Here is an 18,801-nt window from a genome sequence, read left to right as displayed (position 1 = left end):
CTGGGAAATCCTTCTCCATGTTCCCAACAAGTGCTAGAATGAAAAACAGTACTACAGATCATAGATTTAAGGCTAAAAGAGGCTCATCAGATCATCTTGTCTAACCCCCAAATTTTACAGATGTGGAAACTAAGGACCATGGAGGGAAAATAACTTACCCAAGGCCACACAGGCAATTGGTAGCAGAACAGGGATTGAAACCAAGGTCCTCTGACTCTGGATCCAGAAGTCTTTCCCCTGCCAGATATCTGAGCATTAAATGCCTGGCACAGAGTACATAATCAATAAATGTTTCTTGTTTGACTGATGGATTAAATATTATAATTTTGAAGGTAGTCACTGAGCTCCAGGCGTCTGATCATTACTTCTAGCTAAGTATTCCTAGGAAATGGTGCCCCACTCATACTGTTTTACCCTGTGTAAGGTCCTGTCTTGGTTGCTTATGATACAAGACTACATCCATCTCCAGAATTTTCTTCCTTCTAGAGTCAAGGAAGAAATTGTGGCAGGGTTTAGAGACAGGTGAAAAGATTTCAGAGGAGCCCAAAGGCTTCTGATTTGGAGGGTCATAGTAATCAATTAGTTGCTTTCCTCAAAGGAGCCATTTTATGACCAGCTGGGTATATTTGTTTCTTAACTTCAAATGCCATCTCACAGACTTCAGGTCTTTCTTTATATCATCAATTAACATGAGTCCTAGAACCATGCCCATGAAATGATTTTTCATGCAGGCTCTGGGACAGTACTAGATTCAAATGGACAATCAAGAAACATTTTCTGATGTGGAAAATATGGCTGAACTAGTTATTGGCCATGTAGCCTTGGATAAATCATTTCATCATTTTGGGTCTCAGCTTCCTCTTCTGTAAAATATGAGGGCCGGCCTTAGATAATCTCTCAAGTGTCCACACCCCACAGCTTGAAATCCTCTGACCTGATTAACTTTTTATTAGAATCAAAGGGATCATTCTGAGAGCTGGAAAGGTCCTTAGAGAACATTCACTTCAATTCCCACATTCTGAAGACTTGACCAGAGATATATAGGGAGTCTAGGACTGAGTCAAGTCCAGAGCACAGACTCTTGACTCGCATCTGTGCACTCTCCACTACACAACATTCATGCCGAAGATGAGAATTTTAAGTGACTTGTTCAAGTTTTAGTGAGGAATGCAAGCAATGAAGGTGCAACTCAAAGCTAAGTCTGTTGTGCTCAGTACTCAAGCAATGCATATAACTACACAAAATAGTACACAGTTCAAAACAGCAAGCCAGAAACAGCGATGCATTAATTCCTGTGCCACTGCATTCTGTAATGCATTCTGCATTCTGATCATAGATCATACAGTCAAGAATTAGAAGAGCCTCCAGGTATCTGGGTCCAATTCTCTCACTCTACATTAGAAAAAATTGAGGTCTAGGGAGGTTAAGTGGCTTGTCTGTGGTTGCACAGGTAACAAGCATTAGAAGCAAAATTCAGAAAACCTACATCTTCACACTCCAAAGCCAGTGCTTACTTCCTTAGGTAGGATAAGGTCTAAAATATGGGAAATTTTTTGTGGAACTATCAAAAAGTATTTTCAGGAACTGTCATTCTAGTAAGCGAAATCAATCTACTGCACTAGAGGCTAGATTTGGTTCCCAATGTCACACAATTCCTTGGTAATGCTGCATATAAACACATCACAAATTGTTATAAACTCACAGAGAGTTGCAAGGATTAAATCTGATAGGTATTAATGAAGGTCCCACATGAGAGAAAAATAATAGGTTCATCTCAAATGTGTCTGTCCATCCAATGCCTTCTTTCAGAAGCTTAGGACCAGCTAGGTAGTGCAGTACATAGAAAACCATTGCAGGAGTCAAGAGGACCTGAGTTCCAATTTTACCTCAGACACTTGACACTCACTAGCTGTGTGACCTTGCGCAAGCTACTTAACCCCAGTTGCTTCATCCTGGGTCATCTCCAGTCATCCTAATGAATATCTGGTCACTGAATTCAGATGACTCTGGAGGAGAAGTGAGGCTGGTGACCTACACAGTTCTCCTTCACTCAAAACAAAGTCAAGTGCAAGTTATGCCATTATTTCTCTGATGGCATGGTCTTCTTCGGCAACAAAGGATGAACACACATACATTTCAGAAGCATATATAGAAGGAGCATAAATATATATATATATGTATATATATATAGGATATGGTGGTCAACACTCCCCTCCCCCCACATACACACACACACACACACACACACACACACACAAATAATTCTTGAGCCTTTTTCTAGAAGAAGCAAAGCTTACAGGGTTGCTGGCATCATAATTTGTGAATTGCATCATGACAGCACTTGTAATACAGTATAGATTTGTACATTTTCTCTTTTCCCTTGTCATTGTAAGAAGCATTTATAAAATCACGGATTCAGAAATGTAAGGAAACTCAGAAGCAATCTGGTTGAATCCCATTTACAGATGAGGAAACTGAAGACTGAGAACATTAAATGACTTGCCCAAGACCCCATATATTGTTAGGATCATAGCCAGGATTTGAACTCAGGTCCTCTGATTCCAGAGTCCTCTTTCACCTCTACTGAACTTTTTATTAAGTACCTTCTAGTGCGGACAATTCATTTAGTGGGGAAATATGTTCAAGTATAGAACATTTTGAGTTTTTCTTTCTTCCTCTTCTCTAAAGATCTTGGAACTGACCTTATTTTTGTCTTTGAATTTGGGAACCCTACAATCTCCAAAGTGTCAAAGTTGTAGATGACCCAAAAAACAATGAAGGGTACGGGTATTAGTATGCTGCAGAATTGATCTGCATGCAAGCAGGCACATAGAAGAATTCATGCAGGAAATGCATATTTAGAACATGAGATGGAGCAATTATATAGTGAAAGCCAGGGAAGTGGACTGCGCGGGTGCACATGGAATATAAATAGATCAAAAGGACGCCTCTAGCATGTTGAGATCCTCTAGGGAGAAGGCATAGGAGGACATTGGCAACAATCCACCAGATGACAATGTGGCATGGGTTGGGCTCTGTGAAGGTAAATGTCATCTCCACAATGATGAGGTCCCTGATTGGGTAAAGCCCACATTTTCAGAGAAACCATTATAGCAGCAAGCAGTGTGGGGTCAAGGATAATGATGTTACACAGTTAGGTCACACATCACGTTTTCCGTTATTTTCTGCATTTTGGCAGAACAGGCCTGAAATTGTGGCATGTAAGAAACAAATGTCTTCCTAAGAGAGGACCCCAAGTTGAGGTTTGTTTCTACAAAGGGACTTAAGCCTGAACAACTGTCCTGAAGCACTGTTACATCTGTGAATAAGCTGTGAGAGGGGAGAGGACACATCACTCCTGAGGTTTCAGTCAAAAAAATGTCCTTTTCTTTCTTGGTTGTTGAAGTGATCCCTAAATAATAAACAGGCCTCTGGGCACTGTTCTCTTCAGGGAAATTTTTGTCTTGATTTGAGAGTTCAGAAAAACCATCTGAGAATGGGAAATGGGAAGGTCTCGTGCTTGGACGTTGATCTGATAATATCAAAATGGCCTGGGTCTCTATCTCCCATGAACTACTGGAGAAAGACCCTTTTAACAGGGAATTTTTTATGGATAAACATCTACTGAAGGAGCTGTCTAGACTCTTTTGTTGGTTATCTAGTGTGCTCGACTTCGAATTATTTATAAGTATAGCATATTTCACAGACTGTTTGCTCTGCTCACAGATTGTCCCATGGCCACTACTCTGGGAGAGATCAGTACTGGTAATGTGGTCACCAGCACAAGCAGAGTCCTCCTCAGGCTCTGGGTCACAAAAGGAGAGTTCAAGAGCTGGAAGCATGTTCTCTTCTTCACTTTTCCATGCTCTTTCCACAGTGAGATCTTCTGAAACAGGCTCAGGCTCCAGAAGAAAAGGGCCAAATGCGACTGCTCGTGTACACTTGATAAAAACGTGCTCAAAAGTTTCAGGCTAAAAGAAAAGACACATTTTTTATGGTCATCAATGATTTTGGAATTTTTTTGCACTCTAAATTCTTCTTTAAGATGGCTAGAAATAAGGATCAATGAGAGAAAAGAGGGGGATTTCAAATTTATCATGATAGTAGTGAGATGAGACATACCAAAAATATATAATGTGAAAATGTTGTCTGTTGTGGGGAATTGCCAAGACTTACTAGAGTGTATTGAATTATCCCCAAAATTAATTATGTGAAGCATAAAAACTAACAATTTTCCAATATAACCTAGGAGCAATACAGATTAACAACAGAAAATAACAATTTTACAAGAAGTGAGGAAAAACAAATGGTAAAGAAAAAAAAATGTATGTATATATATATATATATATATATATATATATATATATATATATATATATATATATATATATATATATATATATATATATATACAGAAAACCTAATCTGTCCCATATGATACTACTCACTTTATATCTGTAGGCCCAGCACCTAGGATATTATCTCACACATAAAAGAAACTTGATAAATGAGTACTGGATTAGATTGGGTTGGGTTGGGTTGTACTAAAATGGCTTCTATTGTGTTGTGGTGGATTAGATTGGGTTGGGTTGATCTGGATGCGGTTTGCCTGAGTTGGATAATGTCCAAATAGGAAATTAACATGGTCTTCAGGGAAGATGATACGGTGAGATAAAAAAAAAAGATATATAAATAAGCAATGACTGATTTCCTTATGAAAAACTTAGTTTGCAAATACATACTAGGTAGCATGTGGAATGAAGACAAAACACAAGACGTCAAGCACAACACATGGATTTTGTTTATCGCAGCAAATCAAATGTGTTACAACACAACAGAAATCCTGCCGAAGGAGTGGAAAATCAGAAATCTGGATAAAAGGATCATTTTGATGGTTACTGGGAGCAGCTGTATGTTGTAAAGGTAAGTGCATTGTGGATACATCACAATTAAAAAAAAATAACATAGGTTGCTGACATGGGCTAGAAAATACATACAATGTCACTATGACACATCATAGGAAGGTGAATTTACATTCAAATGTCCGGTCGAATGACCAGCATCAACTACTTTAAGCGACATCCGATACATCATATATATATATATTTAAATTCATTTGACTATTAAGTCAAAGAAATCACTTCTTTAGAAAATAAAGAATACATAAATATACTGAATATGCTGGGTATAGATTCTACTTACAGAGATATGATTAAAATCAGCCAAGAACATCCCTGTGAACACACTTTTTGCTATCACTCTACAAACATGACATATACAGAGAGAAATTTATCAGCAAGCTTCTCATCTTCCTGGCAGATACTTGCTGTGATATTTTGTGAAATATTCAGAGCCTTCATTTGCTCACTGGGTTATTCGGTCAGCTTCTTCCTAAGATTTCTGCTTTTACACAGAAAACTCTCATAACATTAACATGCAGATAGGAATTATGGCCCTAAAATAGCTGGAATGTACATTCCCATAAATATTCAAGTGGGATTTGTGTTCCGTTCTTGCAAAGAAATAATTTATTCATGCAGAAAGCCCATAAGTTGCTTGCTGATGCCTGTTACCATATAAAATACTGAGTTCATCTACATTGTACCAATGATTTATTACACTATTTCATTCCTTTTCAAAGTTTTTAACCAATAATGAATTGATCAGACCCAGTATTTTCTAATTGTCTTTAAATATACCAATAGTATTCACTTAAAAATATTTATGATTTCTTGTTTTCCCTCAAGTCTCTTGAGACCTGTGTCTACTTGGTTTTTGAAGTTGTATCCCCAGGGAATGAGTTAATGCAATGCCTAGAACACAGTAGGTGCTTAATAATTGCTTCTTGAATAAAAGCACTTAGTAATGTACACATGAGTCCTCTACACCACACCAAGGACTTAATTGCACTAGTTTGGTTTGGGGATTTTAGGCCATTTCAATCAATAGACTCATGGTATTATAAAATAGTTTTAGTCCATTTTCCCTGGATAATTTCTACATGCATTTCTCCTCTATGACTGTGACTATTTAGTGTTCGCATTTCACTGGGTCCCAGGAGCTGATGGAAACAAAAGTCCTCCAAGGCCATTTAATTCAACCATGTCCTTTCACGAATGAAGAAGGTGAGGGCCAGAGAGATTGTGACTTGTGTAAGCTCATATGGCTGTTAAGTGACAGAGGTGGAATTTGAACCCAGGTCCGATGACTCCAAAGTCAGCCCTATACTCTACTTCTCTGCTTTGATGGATGAATTAAGCACCTTCAGGAAGTCTGTTAACGTTCAGTGAAGGAGAATCTATATGCAGGGAGTTAAAGAAGCCAACTTTGTGAAGGAGGCTCACTTTTGTCTTTGTCCTCCAGGACCTAGCATAGTGCTTGGCACACAGTAAGTAGCTAATAAATGCTTGTTGAATTGGTATGATTTAAATTATTAAATTTAAATTATTAAAGAGGAACATGGGTTAATATGACTTTTGCTTGATTGTGAGTAAGTGAACATGTGTGTGTGTATGTATGTGTGCATGTCTATGGGACTGTCATCTCAGTGATTAGTTTGATTTACCAAATATTTGTTTAAATGTTTTTTAAGAAAGCTATGTGCCATCTTGGACTGTTCTAATATACCATACCTCACCTGCATCTCTGTTCACTTTCACTGAATTACAAAAGTGCAGATTCCCAATGTCTGGCACAGAATAAGTGTTTGATAACTCTATGGATTGGTTGATGGACTGATTTATTCACTCACTTGGGGGGAGAGGAGAAGGGTTCATGAAGATTTAAGAAGTGATAGTACAAAACAAAAAGACTAAACCTGAAACAAAAGTTACATTTTGGATAAGCGAGGCTAGCCTTGCTGTTAAATGGAATTTGAATTAGCATTTATTAAGCTTCTGCTAAGTACTAAGCACTACGTGAGGTTTCAGGGATTCAAAGACAAAAACAAATAGTGCCTGCTCTTAAGGAACTTACCTTCTATTTACGTTCACTGGAGTCAAACCTAATTTCTGTGTTCACTGTGAAGTCGAGTTATATATTCAGTAAGGATGCTAGAAATTCCACTTCCCAGTATAGCCTCGTATAGACACAACACGAAAGTGAGACTAAGGTAAGGGTTCTCTGGGAATGGATACAAACACCTTCTTGCTTTATTTCAGAATCATGTAAAATTGCTTTGAGAGCATCTGAAATGTCTAGTTTCCCCTGGTATTTTGTAGTACACAGACATATCATCTAGAATATTGAAGAGACACTTGATAATAATACTGATATGTGATGCCTTTCTAGTTGGTACAGTCATTCAGATATAAAACCCATGCAGTTAAACCTAAGTTTGAGTTAACAGAGAATACGCTTGCTTCCTTCATGCAAAGAAAACCAGAGAAACTCTGGCTGGATTCTATATTTCTATCTTAATTGATAGCCCCCATATGCATGCATGATCACTCAATTTTGAACTATGCAACACATGTATGACTTTTAAAATAGAACTGCTTCCCTTCTTCTTAATGTCAATAACAAACATTTTCTAACAACTCTTTAAAGAAAGGCTGGGGAACTGGCCCAGTGGGTTCAGCTGGCAGTGATCAAGATTAGACTTCAAAGAACGTCCACTCTCTGATAAAATAAAAAAATGAAAAGAAAAAAATCATTCAGATTAGAAATGAAAAGGCTGAAGCTTTTAATTATTTTTCCTGTTTATCAGTTATGGCTTCTTGGGTGCATCTTCTAATGGGACTCCAGCAGGTCCACGGTCCCGCTTTTATAAGAAGGAAAAAGTATGTTGAGATGCAGGTAAGAAGGTCCCTCTTATTTAAATGGTCCCTTAGGTCATCTCCGAGTGGAAGTGATGATTCCATAGCCCAATGAAGTCTGACAACTCAACATATATAAATATTTATGTTTATATGCATATATGTATGCATATATAATCATAAAGGATAAACAGTAAAAATAGGAAAAAGGAAGGAATAGACAATAGCAAAAGTAAAAAAGAAAAAAATTGAATGTATGAATTTTTAAAAAGCATTTAATACACACCTGGCTCTGAAATATAAATATAAAATAGAAATAGTGTTTGCTTCTTCCTACAATTTCTGCTTTTGTGCAGAAAATTATTCTAAGATTAACATGCACATAGGAATTATGGCCCTAAAATGGCTGGAATATACATTCCCATTAATATTCAAGTGATATTTGTGTTCCATTCTTGCAAAGAAATAATTTATTCATGAAAGAAGCCTGTAAGTATCTTACTTTCTAATATGTTATATTCTAATAGTAAAATAAAACAGAGAAAAAGTGGAAAGACTTAAAGGTGTTATGAAGAAAATTAGAAGGCAGGAGATTAATAAATTCATGTGGGGCTGAGGAGTCTTTACAGTTTCCCAAATGAATTGCTGCACATTGAATTTTCTTAAAATAAAGCATACAAATAACTATTATTAAAATCACAGCCCATGGTCACCCAAGATGAACACTCTAAATTCTATCCCCTCTTTTCTTTTTTTTAAAATTATCCTCCCATGCTGCTAATAGCATTAAATAGGAAAACACACGCTACTCAACAGCAGGGAGTGGCGCTTGTTGATTCTTTGCTAGTGGCTGGCATGGTGACTGGCACATGGTAGGCATGGACTAAATAGCTTGCAGAATTGAATTGATGTCACTCGCTCTTCCTTCCAGCCCAACCACTAGCCTATCCTCAAAAGCAAGATTTGGAGAATTAGAGAGAGAAGGGAATTCTAGACCAACCCTCTTATTTTATGCATAGGAAACTGGAACTCTAAGGGGTGCTTGCCCAATGGCACACTATTAGTAAGTAGCCAAAGTGGCATTTGAATTCAGATCTTTCTGGCTTTATGTCCAATGCTCTAGACTACTACATCTCTACATCTCCTGTCCACCTGCAATTCCCTATGCCTTTTCCCATATCCGTAATTGACTACTTTCTCATCCCCAGTTTTCCACATCTTTATTTTCCTTCTAGGTTCTACTCAGGAGATGCTCCTTTCTCTATGAGACCTTCCTGGGCTCCCCCTGGTTGATATTCTCTCTCTCTCAATTGTCCTCCATCTAAACATATTTGTGTACAGGTAGGGTGACCTCCTTAGTAGACTAGAAGCTCCTTGAGGATTAGGGTTGGTTTGCTTTTTTAAGTCTTTGGATTCCTTACACACAGCACTTAAATAAAAAATTATTGATGGAATAAAATGGAACAAATTGGAAAAGAATGATTGCATTTCACTGTGGTCATTCCCCTACAATGTGGATTCACAAATGTCTGCAGAAAAGAGTGCCTTAAATAGCAAATGTCTTGGCCTGTCTGGGTGGAAATTTCAGCTTTCCAGGAACATAAAGTGAGGTGGAAACTGACAGACCTTTTCCCCAAGCTGATCAAATTTTTCTGCATTTGGGAGATCACAAAAGCAGATGATAGATATTACTGATGAAATTGTAATAAAAGAAATCCGATTTTTTTTTTAATAAACAGGGAGAAAAGTTAGGGTTTCATTAGTTTTTTAATCTAGCTTGTTACTCGATCAACAATGTCCCTCATATCTACTCTCTCTCCCTCCATCCCTCCTTCCTCTCTCTGTCTCTGTTCCTCTGTCTGTCTGTCTATCTGTCTGTCTGTCTCTGTCTGTCTCTGTCTCTGTCTCTCTGTGTCTCTGTCTCTGTCTCTCTCTGTCTCTGTCTGTCTCTGTCTCTGTCTCTGTCTCTGTCTCTCTCTCTCTCTCTCTCTCTCTCTCTCTCTCTCTCTCTCTCTCTCTCTCTCTCTCTCTCTCTCTCTCTCTTCAATTTCTACAGTAGGAAATCTGTGGAGTTGTCCATGAGCAAATGTTTGATCCTCTCATCATAATTATAACATGGTATTGAAATGTCTTGTCAGATGTCATCAGCTAAAAATACCTAGAGAATTTGTTTCCTTGACTGCTTGAAATTCCTGTATCTAACGACGCCTGGTAGGCTCATTCTGGATTAGGGGAAATTTCAAACAAAGTCAGAAATCCACAGACTAGAGGACTTATAAGAATGGAAGCCAGGGAGAACAGGTTTTGCTTTGTAATCAAGACAGAAAAAGAGACCTTGTGAAAGTTTACTCCTTGTGCCCAGGAACAGTTCTTAGGGTTTGGGACATCTTCCCAAAACAGCTTCTTCATTCTGAAAGGGAGATTTAAAAGTAGATTGATTTGTTCTAAACACAGAAGCACATGGAAACTGTGAACAACCAAAGCATGAACTAAAATATTAGGCTCTTTGCCCTGATCTTGGGGTAAAAAAAGAATCACCACTCTGAAATGGCATGTTCACTTTTGGAGCAACCGTAGCAGCAAGTCCTTTTTACTTCCCCAGGCCAATGGATCCAGGTTACAATAAAGGAAGAATATGCAAAGTTCATAAAGGCCTGAAAAGTAGGTTTTCAAAATAATCCCATCTGAAACATCACTCTAGCAGATTCTATCTGATCTAGATGCTCCATGGCATGAAAAGATGCTTTCAAATGCCAAGCTCCACCTGTTTTCCTGAAGAGCATGGGTTTGGTACAAATTTGGAATATGCAGAATGCTCTCCAGGGTCCTAGCTATCCAAGGAGCAATGAAAGCTTGAGAAATCAGGCCTGCTTAGCTGCCAGACCAGTCATGGAGCCCATGTGGTTTGGAGTGACCAGTGCTGGTCTTTGATTGTAAATGCACTCACTTGACAGAGTTAACAGTACTGACCTCTCAGGGTTTCTATAAGGCTCAAACAAGATGATAAATGGAAAGCCCTATGCCATTATGAAGCTGCTCCATAAAATATGGATGAGTAGAATGCCCACAAACAGCACCATACCTTTGATGTGATATTAACAAGGTTCCAAGCAGTAAGACGGAAGAGAAAATAATGATGGGGATGATTACGTAGAGACCTGGATCATTCTCCTGCTTCATGGTGTCTTCTGAAAAGAAATTCAATTCACAGTTCAGAACCCTGAAGGAATGGCCATGGTTGTCTGTACCAAAAAGACAGCAGCCATGGGTTGTCACATTTTAGTTCAAGGTCATTACAACTTTCAGAATATAAATGCCAAATAAATGAAAAACAAAATGTCTGATGTATATAACTACACTAATAAGTAAGTGTTCTCTAGTCCAAGAATGGCATTTACATTTTACCTGAATTTTCAAAAATTGAAGACAAGCCCCCTAAGGGAAGAAACTTCTTTTCTCACTTTCTGGTGGCATCCTCAGTACCTAGCACAGTGTCTCTATCATAGTACATGCCAAATGACCACTTGCTGATTTCTAGATTAATTGAAGACAATCTGATAGGTTTTCTTTTCTTTTATATCCCTAGGACTATCATAGTGCCTGATGCATGATAAGCATGTGATGAATGCTTGATGACTAACTGACTTCTAAAATACAGAGGGACTGCAATAGGCAGATGAAGGTAAGTATTTATAGCAGTTGAAGTTACACATCTTTGAAGTACTATCACGCTAAATGTTTCCTTTTGTCTGGCTAACCTTTCAGGTTCTCCTTTATTTTTGTTACCATTTCATCTGAGCTAGGATTGAAAGTCACATTCTACCACTACTTGGTACTGGCTAAAAAGTAGAATGGCAGATCAGTGGAATAGGTTAGGTACACAAGACACAGTAATCAATGACTATAGTAATCTAGTTTTTGATAAACCCAAAGACTCCATCTTCTGGGATAAGAACTCACTATTTGACAAAAATTGCTAGGACAACTGGAAAATATTATGGCAGAAACCAGGCGTAGACCAACATCTTACACTATATACTAAAATAAAATCAAAATGGGTACACAATTTAGACATAAAAGATGATACTATAAACAAATTAGGAGAGCAAGGAATAGTTTACCTGTCAGACCTATGGAGAACAGAAGAATTTATGATGAAACAAGAGATACAGAATATTATAAAATGCAAAATAGATGATTTTGATTACACTGAATTAAAAAGTTTTGCACAAACAAAACCAATGCAACCAAAATTAGAAGGGAAGCAGACAGCTGGGGAACATTTTTTACAGCCAATATCTCTGATAAAGGCCTCATTTCTGAAATGTGTAGAGAACAGTCAAATTTATAAGAATAAAAGTCATTCCCCAATTGATCAATGGTAAAATGATATGAACAGGCAGTTTTCAGATGAAGAAATTAAAGTTGTCTGTTATATGAAAAAATGCTTTAAATCATTATTGCTTAGAAATACAAATTAAAGCAACTCTGAGGTACCACATGACACCTATCAGATTGGCTAACATGGCAAAAGAGAAAAATGATAAATGTTGGAGATGTGGGAAAACTGGAACTCTAATTCATTATTGGTGGAATTGTCGATTGATCCAACCACTCTTGGAGCAATTTGGAACTAAGTCCTAAGGACTATAAAACTGTTCATACCCTTTGAACTAGCAATGCCACTATTAAGTCTGTATCCAAAGAGATCATACAATGGGGAAAAGACCCACATGTACAAAAATATTTACAGTAGCTCTTTTTGTGATGGCCAAGAATTAGAAATTAATGAAATGTTCATCAAATGGGAAATGGCTAAAAAAGTTGTGGTATATGAATATAATGGAATACTACTGTTCCAAAAGAAACAATGAGCAGGTGGATTTCAGAAAAACCTGTACAGACTTGCATTATCTGATGCTAAGTGAAGTGAGAAGAACAAAGAACACAGTGTATGCAGTAACAGCAAGATTGTACAATGATCAGCTCTGATACACTGAGCTCTTCTTAGCAATGCAATGATCTAAGACAATTCCAAAAGACTCATGATGGAAAATGCTATCTACATCCTGAGAAAGAAATATGGAGTCTGAATGCAGATTGGAGAATACTATTTTTTTTTACTTTTTCCTCATGGTTTTTCCCTTTGTTTCTAATTCTTTATAACATGACTAATGTGGAAATACATTTAATATGATTGTACATGTATGGCTTATATCAGATTGAATGCCATCTTGGGGAGGGGAAAAGGGAAGAAAGGAGAGAAAATTTAAAACTCAAAACCTTATAAAAGTGAATGTTGAAAACTACAAATAAATAAATATTTTTTTAAAAAAATTAAGAAAGTCACATTCTATGATGTACCAGGAGCAAGGATCCTCACTCCTTTCTTAGCTACTACAATGGATCTGGAAAAAGGCCTCATGATGTAGCCAAGTAGGACCTAGAACCTTTAACTGATTGAAAAAATATTACTAATTTCTTCTCTAAAAGAAAAAGAGCTACACTTAAGAGGAGTTAGAAAGACTAGAGTTCAAGTTCTGCCTTAGACACTTATTAGCTATATGATCAAAAGAAAGTCACTTAAACTCTATGAGCTTCAGTCTCTTCATGTGTCAAATAGGCAAAATAAAAGCACCTACCCAACAAGGTTGCTAAAAAGACTGAATGAAATAAGATAAGCAGAGGGTTTTGTAAACCTTAGGTTGTGTTTGTCCTTCATTCTAGAAGAGGACCTTGACATCAGGGAAATAATGACATGACTTACAGTTGACTTTGATTTGAGTGAGGGAGGACTGTGCAAGGTCACCAGCCTTACTTCTCCTCCTGAGCCATCTGGATCCAGTGACTAGATATTCATCAGGATGACTGGAGATGGCCCAGGATGGAATGGGAGACCCTTGCCATTTTAGAGTAAGGCCTTTTCAGGTACTCATTTAAAGTGAGGTAATGCCCATTCAGGGAATAGGCCTTGCCTTTTTAAAAAAGTGAGTTAAAGGTTGGCCCCTTTGACTAAAAAGAAAACAAAACAAAACAAAAAACCAAACTGTGAGGGGAAGCCCCTCAGGACTGTGATTCCAAAAAGAAATAGTTACCATTGACATTCACTCTAAATTCACTGAAAGACAGGAGGGCCCAAAATAAGTGCAGCTTGGCCGGGGACCCATTGTGGTCAAACGTGTAAGCTTCAGAGTGGGCTGGGTGGAAGGGAGGAAGCAAGAAAGGAAAGAAAGAAGGAAGGAAAGAGGAAAGGAAGGAGGGTAGGAAAGAAGGAAGGAGGGAAGGAAGGAAGGAAGGAAACCCCAAGTTAACAGGAAATTTACCTCCCTCTGAAGAGGAGAAAGGAAGGGAAAGGGAGAAGGAGAAGGAGAGCTGAATTACCCAACTAACTGGGTCCCTATTCATGCAGCTTAGTCTACTCACAGGTTGTGTTTGTCCTTCATTTTCGAAGAGGACCATGACATTAGCGAAATGATGACATGACTTGCAATTGACTTGAGTGAGGGAGGATTGTACAAGGTCACCAGCCTCACTTACTCCTCCTCAGCCATCTGGATCCAGTGACCAGATATTCATCAGGATGACTGGAGATGGCCCAGGATGGCCCATGGCTCTACATAAAAGCTATCACTACCACCACCACCACCACCACCACCATCATCATCATCATCTCATTTATTTAAAAGTAAGTAAAAGATATAGAATTTACCTCTGGTGAATGTATTAGTCATCATAGGTTTCCCTATTCCTTCTAGAAACACAGGGTAAAGGCTGAACTGGTATTTCTCAATTGGGATGAAATGGTCTAAAAAGAAAACAGAGCTTAGAAATTCATTTTTATTGAACCAATCACGGAAATTGCATAACTTAACATTCCTATAAAACCTAGCATTCCTTCGTTGTTTGAAGGGCTCCATCTACAACTCTTGAGCTTAATCTCTGAGCGCTGATGGCAATAACAGCATAGAGCTTCTCTCAGGCACTATGACTATAGAGTCAGCCCAACATGGCAGAAAACAAATAGTCACTAATGTTTGGATTTGGAATGTGCTTTTCTGCTGAGACATATATGGCTGAGTCTAATGTTCTGGAGGTTCATTTTAAATCAAACAAATCATTTCCCAGTCTTCCCTACATGCAGTCTGTATCATGTTAAGATCAGATTACTTTTTCCTGGATAAAGGAACTAGGAATTTTTAGCAAAGGGAGGACTCTTGGGTGGGACATGATCATGTGAGAGGATATCACACTGAAGAGGGATCAGTTATTCTGCTTGGTCCTAGAAGGGAGAAATAGAATGGATTATAGTCTGTAAAGTATATGAAAACCAATTTGGATTTAATGTAAGGGAGATTGTCCTAACAACTAGAGCCATCCCAAAAGAGAAGGGGATATTTCCAGAGTAGCAAGTCTTGGAAGGTATTCAACCAAAGACTGATCTACTATTAGCATATTAAAGTTTTAGAGTCCATGCTTCAGGTATTGATTAATTAGAAAAATTCAAGTTCTCAAGCACTGAATTAGATTTGTGATCTCATCAGTGGAAGCACTCCCTCCAATGATTCAGGTCATAGCCCACCCATCCAATGACTGCCTCTGCTGTACATCTCTTACCAATATCAGCTTGCTTGTCTGTCAGAAGGGTCGATATAATGCCTGGGTGCCTCATACACACAAAACCATCCTGCAGGCATTTGTATAAGCTTATGGAAAAGTAATTAACTGATAACTCTTACTTTCTTTTGAATAACAACTCTCTAGTTGGAAGAAAAAAACCATGGATAATTTTTGTTTTAAATTTGTTTGAAAAAAATTCTTATAATAGAAAGCTTGGTAGGGCAGTGAGTAGAGTGCAGGACCCAGGATCAGGAAGACAAGTCAAATCCAGCTTTAGACTTTTATGAGCTGTGTGACCCTGGGCAAGTCATCTAACCTTTCTCTGTCTCAGTTCCCTCATCCATAAAATAGGAATAATAATAACACCTCTCTCCTTGAGTTGTTACAGAGATCAAATGAAATGATCGTAAAGTGCTTTGAAACCTTAAAGGATGCTGCAAATGCTAGATATTGTTTGTAATTTTAGATGTATATACTTCAATTCTTCAATAACTGTGATCTTACTGGGTTCTATATTCCTTCTGTCAACTGCCTCTCTGCTAATATTCCATGACATCTTCATATCATTTTAAAATTCACTATGTTGCCGTTAGGATCATAACAGCGCCTACCTCCCAGTGTTGTTTTGAGGACCAAATGAATAATAATTGTAAAGTGCTTAGCACAGTTCTTGGCACATAATATGTGCTATATAAATGTCAGACATCACCATCATCATCACCATCATCATCATCATCATCACCATCATCATCATCATCACCATCATCATCATCATCACCATCATCATCACCATCATCATCATCATCACCATCATCATCACCATCATCATCATCATCACCATCATCATCACCATCATCATCATCATCATCATCACCATCATCATAACCATCATCATCATCATCATCATCACCATCACTATCATCATCACCATCATCATCATCATCATCATCATCATCATCATCATCACCATCACCATCATCATCACCATCACCATCATCATCACCATCATCATCATCATCATCATCATCATCATCATCATCATCACCATCATCACCATCACCATCATCATCACCATCATCATCATCATCACCATCACCATCACCATCATCATCACCATCATCACCACCATCATCACCATCACCATCATCATCACCATCATCACCATCACCATCATCATCACCATCACCATCATCATCACCATCACCATCACCATCATCATCACCATCATCATCATCATCATCATCATCATCACCATCACCATCATCATCACCATCACCATCATCATCACCATCATCATCATCACCATCATCATCATCATCATCATCACCATCACCATCACCATCATCATCATCATCATCATCATCATCATCATCATCATCACCACCACCACCATGATGATGACGACGGTGATATCATTTACTAAGTCAGCTTATTCAATATGTTGGCTGGGCATTTTCAAAATTACACAGGGGTACAGAGTGCCAGGGGGAAAGGAGTGGTGGATTTGGCAACAGAGAACCTGGGTTCAAATCCTAGGTCTGTCAATAACTACTTACGTGAACTTGGTCAAGTCACTTAATAATAGCAGTAGTGGCTAACGTGTATATACTGCTTTATGGCTTGCAAAAGCACTTTACTTATATTATCCCATCTGACATACTCTCATGAGGTAGGTGTTATTATACCCATTTTACAGATGTGGAGACTGAGGCAGATCTCATTTAACTTTCCCAGGGTCATCCAGCTAGTAAGATTCTGAGGATGGATTGGAATTCAGGTCTTCCTAGTTTCAGTCCAGTGCTCCATCCACTAACCACTTGGTTGCCTCAGGGTACTAGTTTTCCCGTCTGTAAAACAAAAGTCTTACACTAGATCACCACTAAGGTCCGTCTTAACCCCAACTTTGTGATCTCATAATCTGTGTGATATCACATCATTTTCATACTTTATATAAATAAGTGAAACCCCATAAAATATAAAATTTAATCTCTGAATGAAAATATTCTAATTAGGATTTAGAATTGTGTGAATGTATAAACTCAGAATAAAAACCTCACTTATGGTGTGCTATATGTGTGTATAATATATAGAATATAACATGCATAATATATATTATACACACATATATATGGATATATACATATATATATTCTTTTCACATATGTGTATCTATAAAAAATACACAGTGTCCCAAAAGTTTCCGTGAAGTTTTAAGCTAAAACTTTAGGTGACACCCTTGTATGTTGTATGATTTCAAAGAACCACTAAATTTTAATTGAGAAGGACCTCAGTGCCCTTCTCCTTCAAACTATACCCCAAGATTACCTCCTAAGACAAACCTACCAAGTGATTTACTTAAAGCTCTCCAATGGAAGAGAACCTGTCTCTTCCCGAGATAGCTTAAAAATTTTCCAAACATCATAAAGCTTAAATATGTCTTTTTGCAGCCTCCATCTGTGGGTCCTGAATCTGACTTCTGGGCCCATGAAAGACTTAAAGATAGATAACCTGTACATCCTGAGTCTTCTTCATTGCTTGATCATGACAACAATGCTGGGAGGTAGGTAATATGGTTATTACTTTTTTCATCTTACACATTAGTAAAATGAAGTTCTAAGAAATCAAGAGATTTGTGCAAGTATTGCAATAGAACTAGTTCCATGGTAGATCTTGGAACAGCTTTCCATGCCTCTCAACTCACAACCAATGCTTACTTATTATACCAGCATTCCCATTCCAGGAAAGAAATATGACACATTTCTCAATTATTACTGGTAATAATAGAACTCACATTCCTATAGTACTTTAAGCATATTTCAAACTCACCATGGATATAGTATTTCTTAACATTTGAAGACACTCTAATCCACTTAATTCCATTCTCTTCATCAAGGTTTTTCCATTCAATAACAAAATACATTAGAGTATATTCTGTAGGTATTACCATCCAGGAAAGAACTACACAGCTGTTATTTACTGCATGAGCACTGAGGGACTGTACACTATTTACTGGAGGAGAAAAAAGGAATGAAAAACGTTATACATAATTCTTTGTAATGTTACATGTGAGCTGCAAGAGAGCAACACTAGCAAAAAGGAAAATACTGTACATATTTTATATAGTTGGTCAAATGCAAAATTTGGAACAAATAAAAGAATAGAATTGTGTTTGGGATTCTTACATGAAGACTTCTATTTATCAGAGATCCAAGTATAGATTTCCTGACACACAGAGAATGTGTTCCCAACCATGGGTTACCAATGTGTTCAAGGCTCAACCTCTGCTTTAAAGGGCACTGGGTTGGGCAACAGAGTTGACAGTGATACAAAGACTCAAAGACTTGAGAACCCTGATCAATGCCACGACCAAGTGGTACTTTGGAGGACTGATGGCCAAATGTGCCTCCTGTCTCTCAGCATAGAGGTA

The 18,801-nt window shown here is 37.8% G+C and overlaps 1 protein-coding gene across 4 annotated transcripts in view; it reads right to left on the bottom strand.

The window, feature by feature from the left end:
* Positions 1–1,719: 1,719 nt before the first annotated feature.
* LEPR (leptin receptor) overlaps positions 1,720–18,801 on the bottom strand; it is an 83,821-nt gene continuing 66,739 nt past the window's right edge. For 3 of the 4 annotated variants that reach the window (XM_072649758.1, XM_072649757.1, XM_072649756.1), the window contains 5 exons: positions 18,201–18,383; positions 14,467–14,562; positions 10,840–10,945; positions 10,092–10,167; positions 1,720–3,971 (listed from right to left, as the gene is read on the bottom strand). In XM_072649758.1, coding sequence (XP_072505859.1) covers positions 3,147–3,971; positions 10,092–10,167; positions 10,840–10,945; positions 14,467–14,562; positions 18,201–18,383 — 1,286 coding nt within the window. In that variant the 3' untranslated portion in view covers positions 1,720–3,146. The remainder of the gene's footprint in view (positions 3,972–10,091; positions 10,168–10,839; positions 10,946–14,466; positions 14,563–18,200; positions 18,384–18,801) is intronic. The other variant, XM_072649759.1, reaches the window with a different exon arrangement.

Source organism: Notamacropus eugenii, chromosome 2 (genome assembly GCF_028372415.1).
Source record: "Notamacropus eugenii isolate mMacEug1 chromosome 2, mMacEug1.pri_v2, whole genome shotgun sequence".
NCBI classification, from domain to species: Eukaryota; Metazoa; Chordata; class Mammalia; order Diprotodontia; family Macropodidae; genus Notamacropus; species Notamacropus eugenii.
This window is presented reverse-complemented; position numbering and strand designations above follow the sequence as displayed.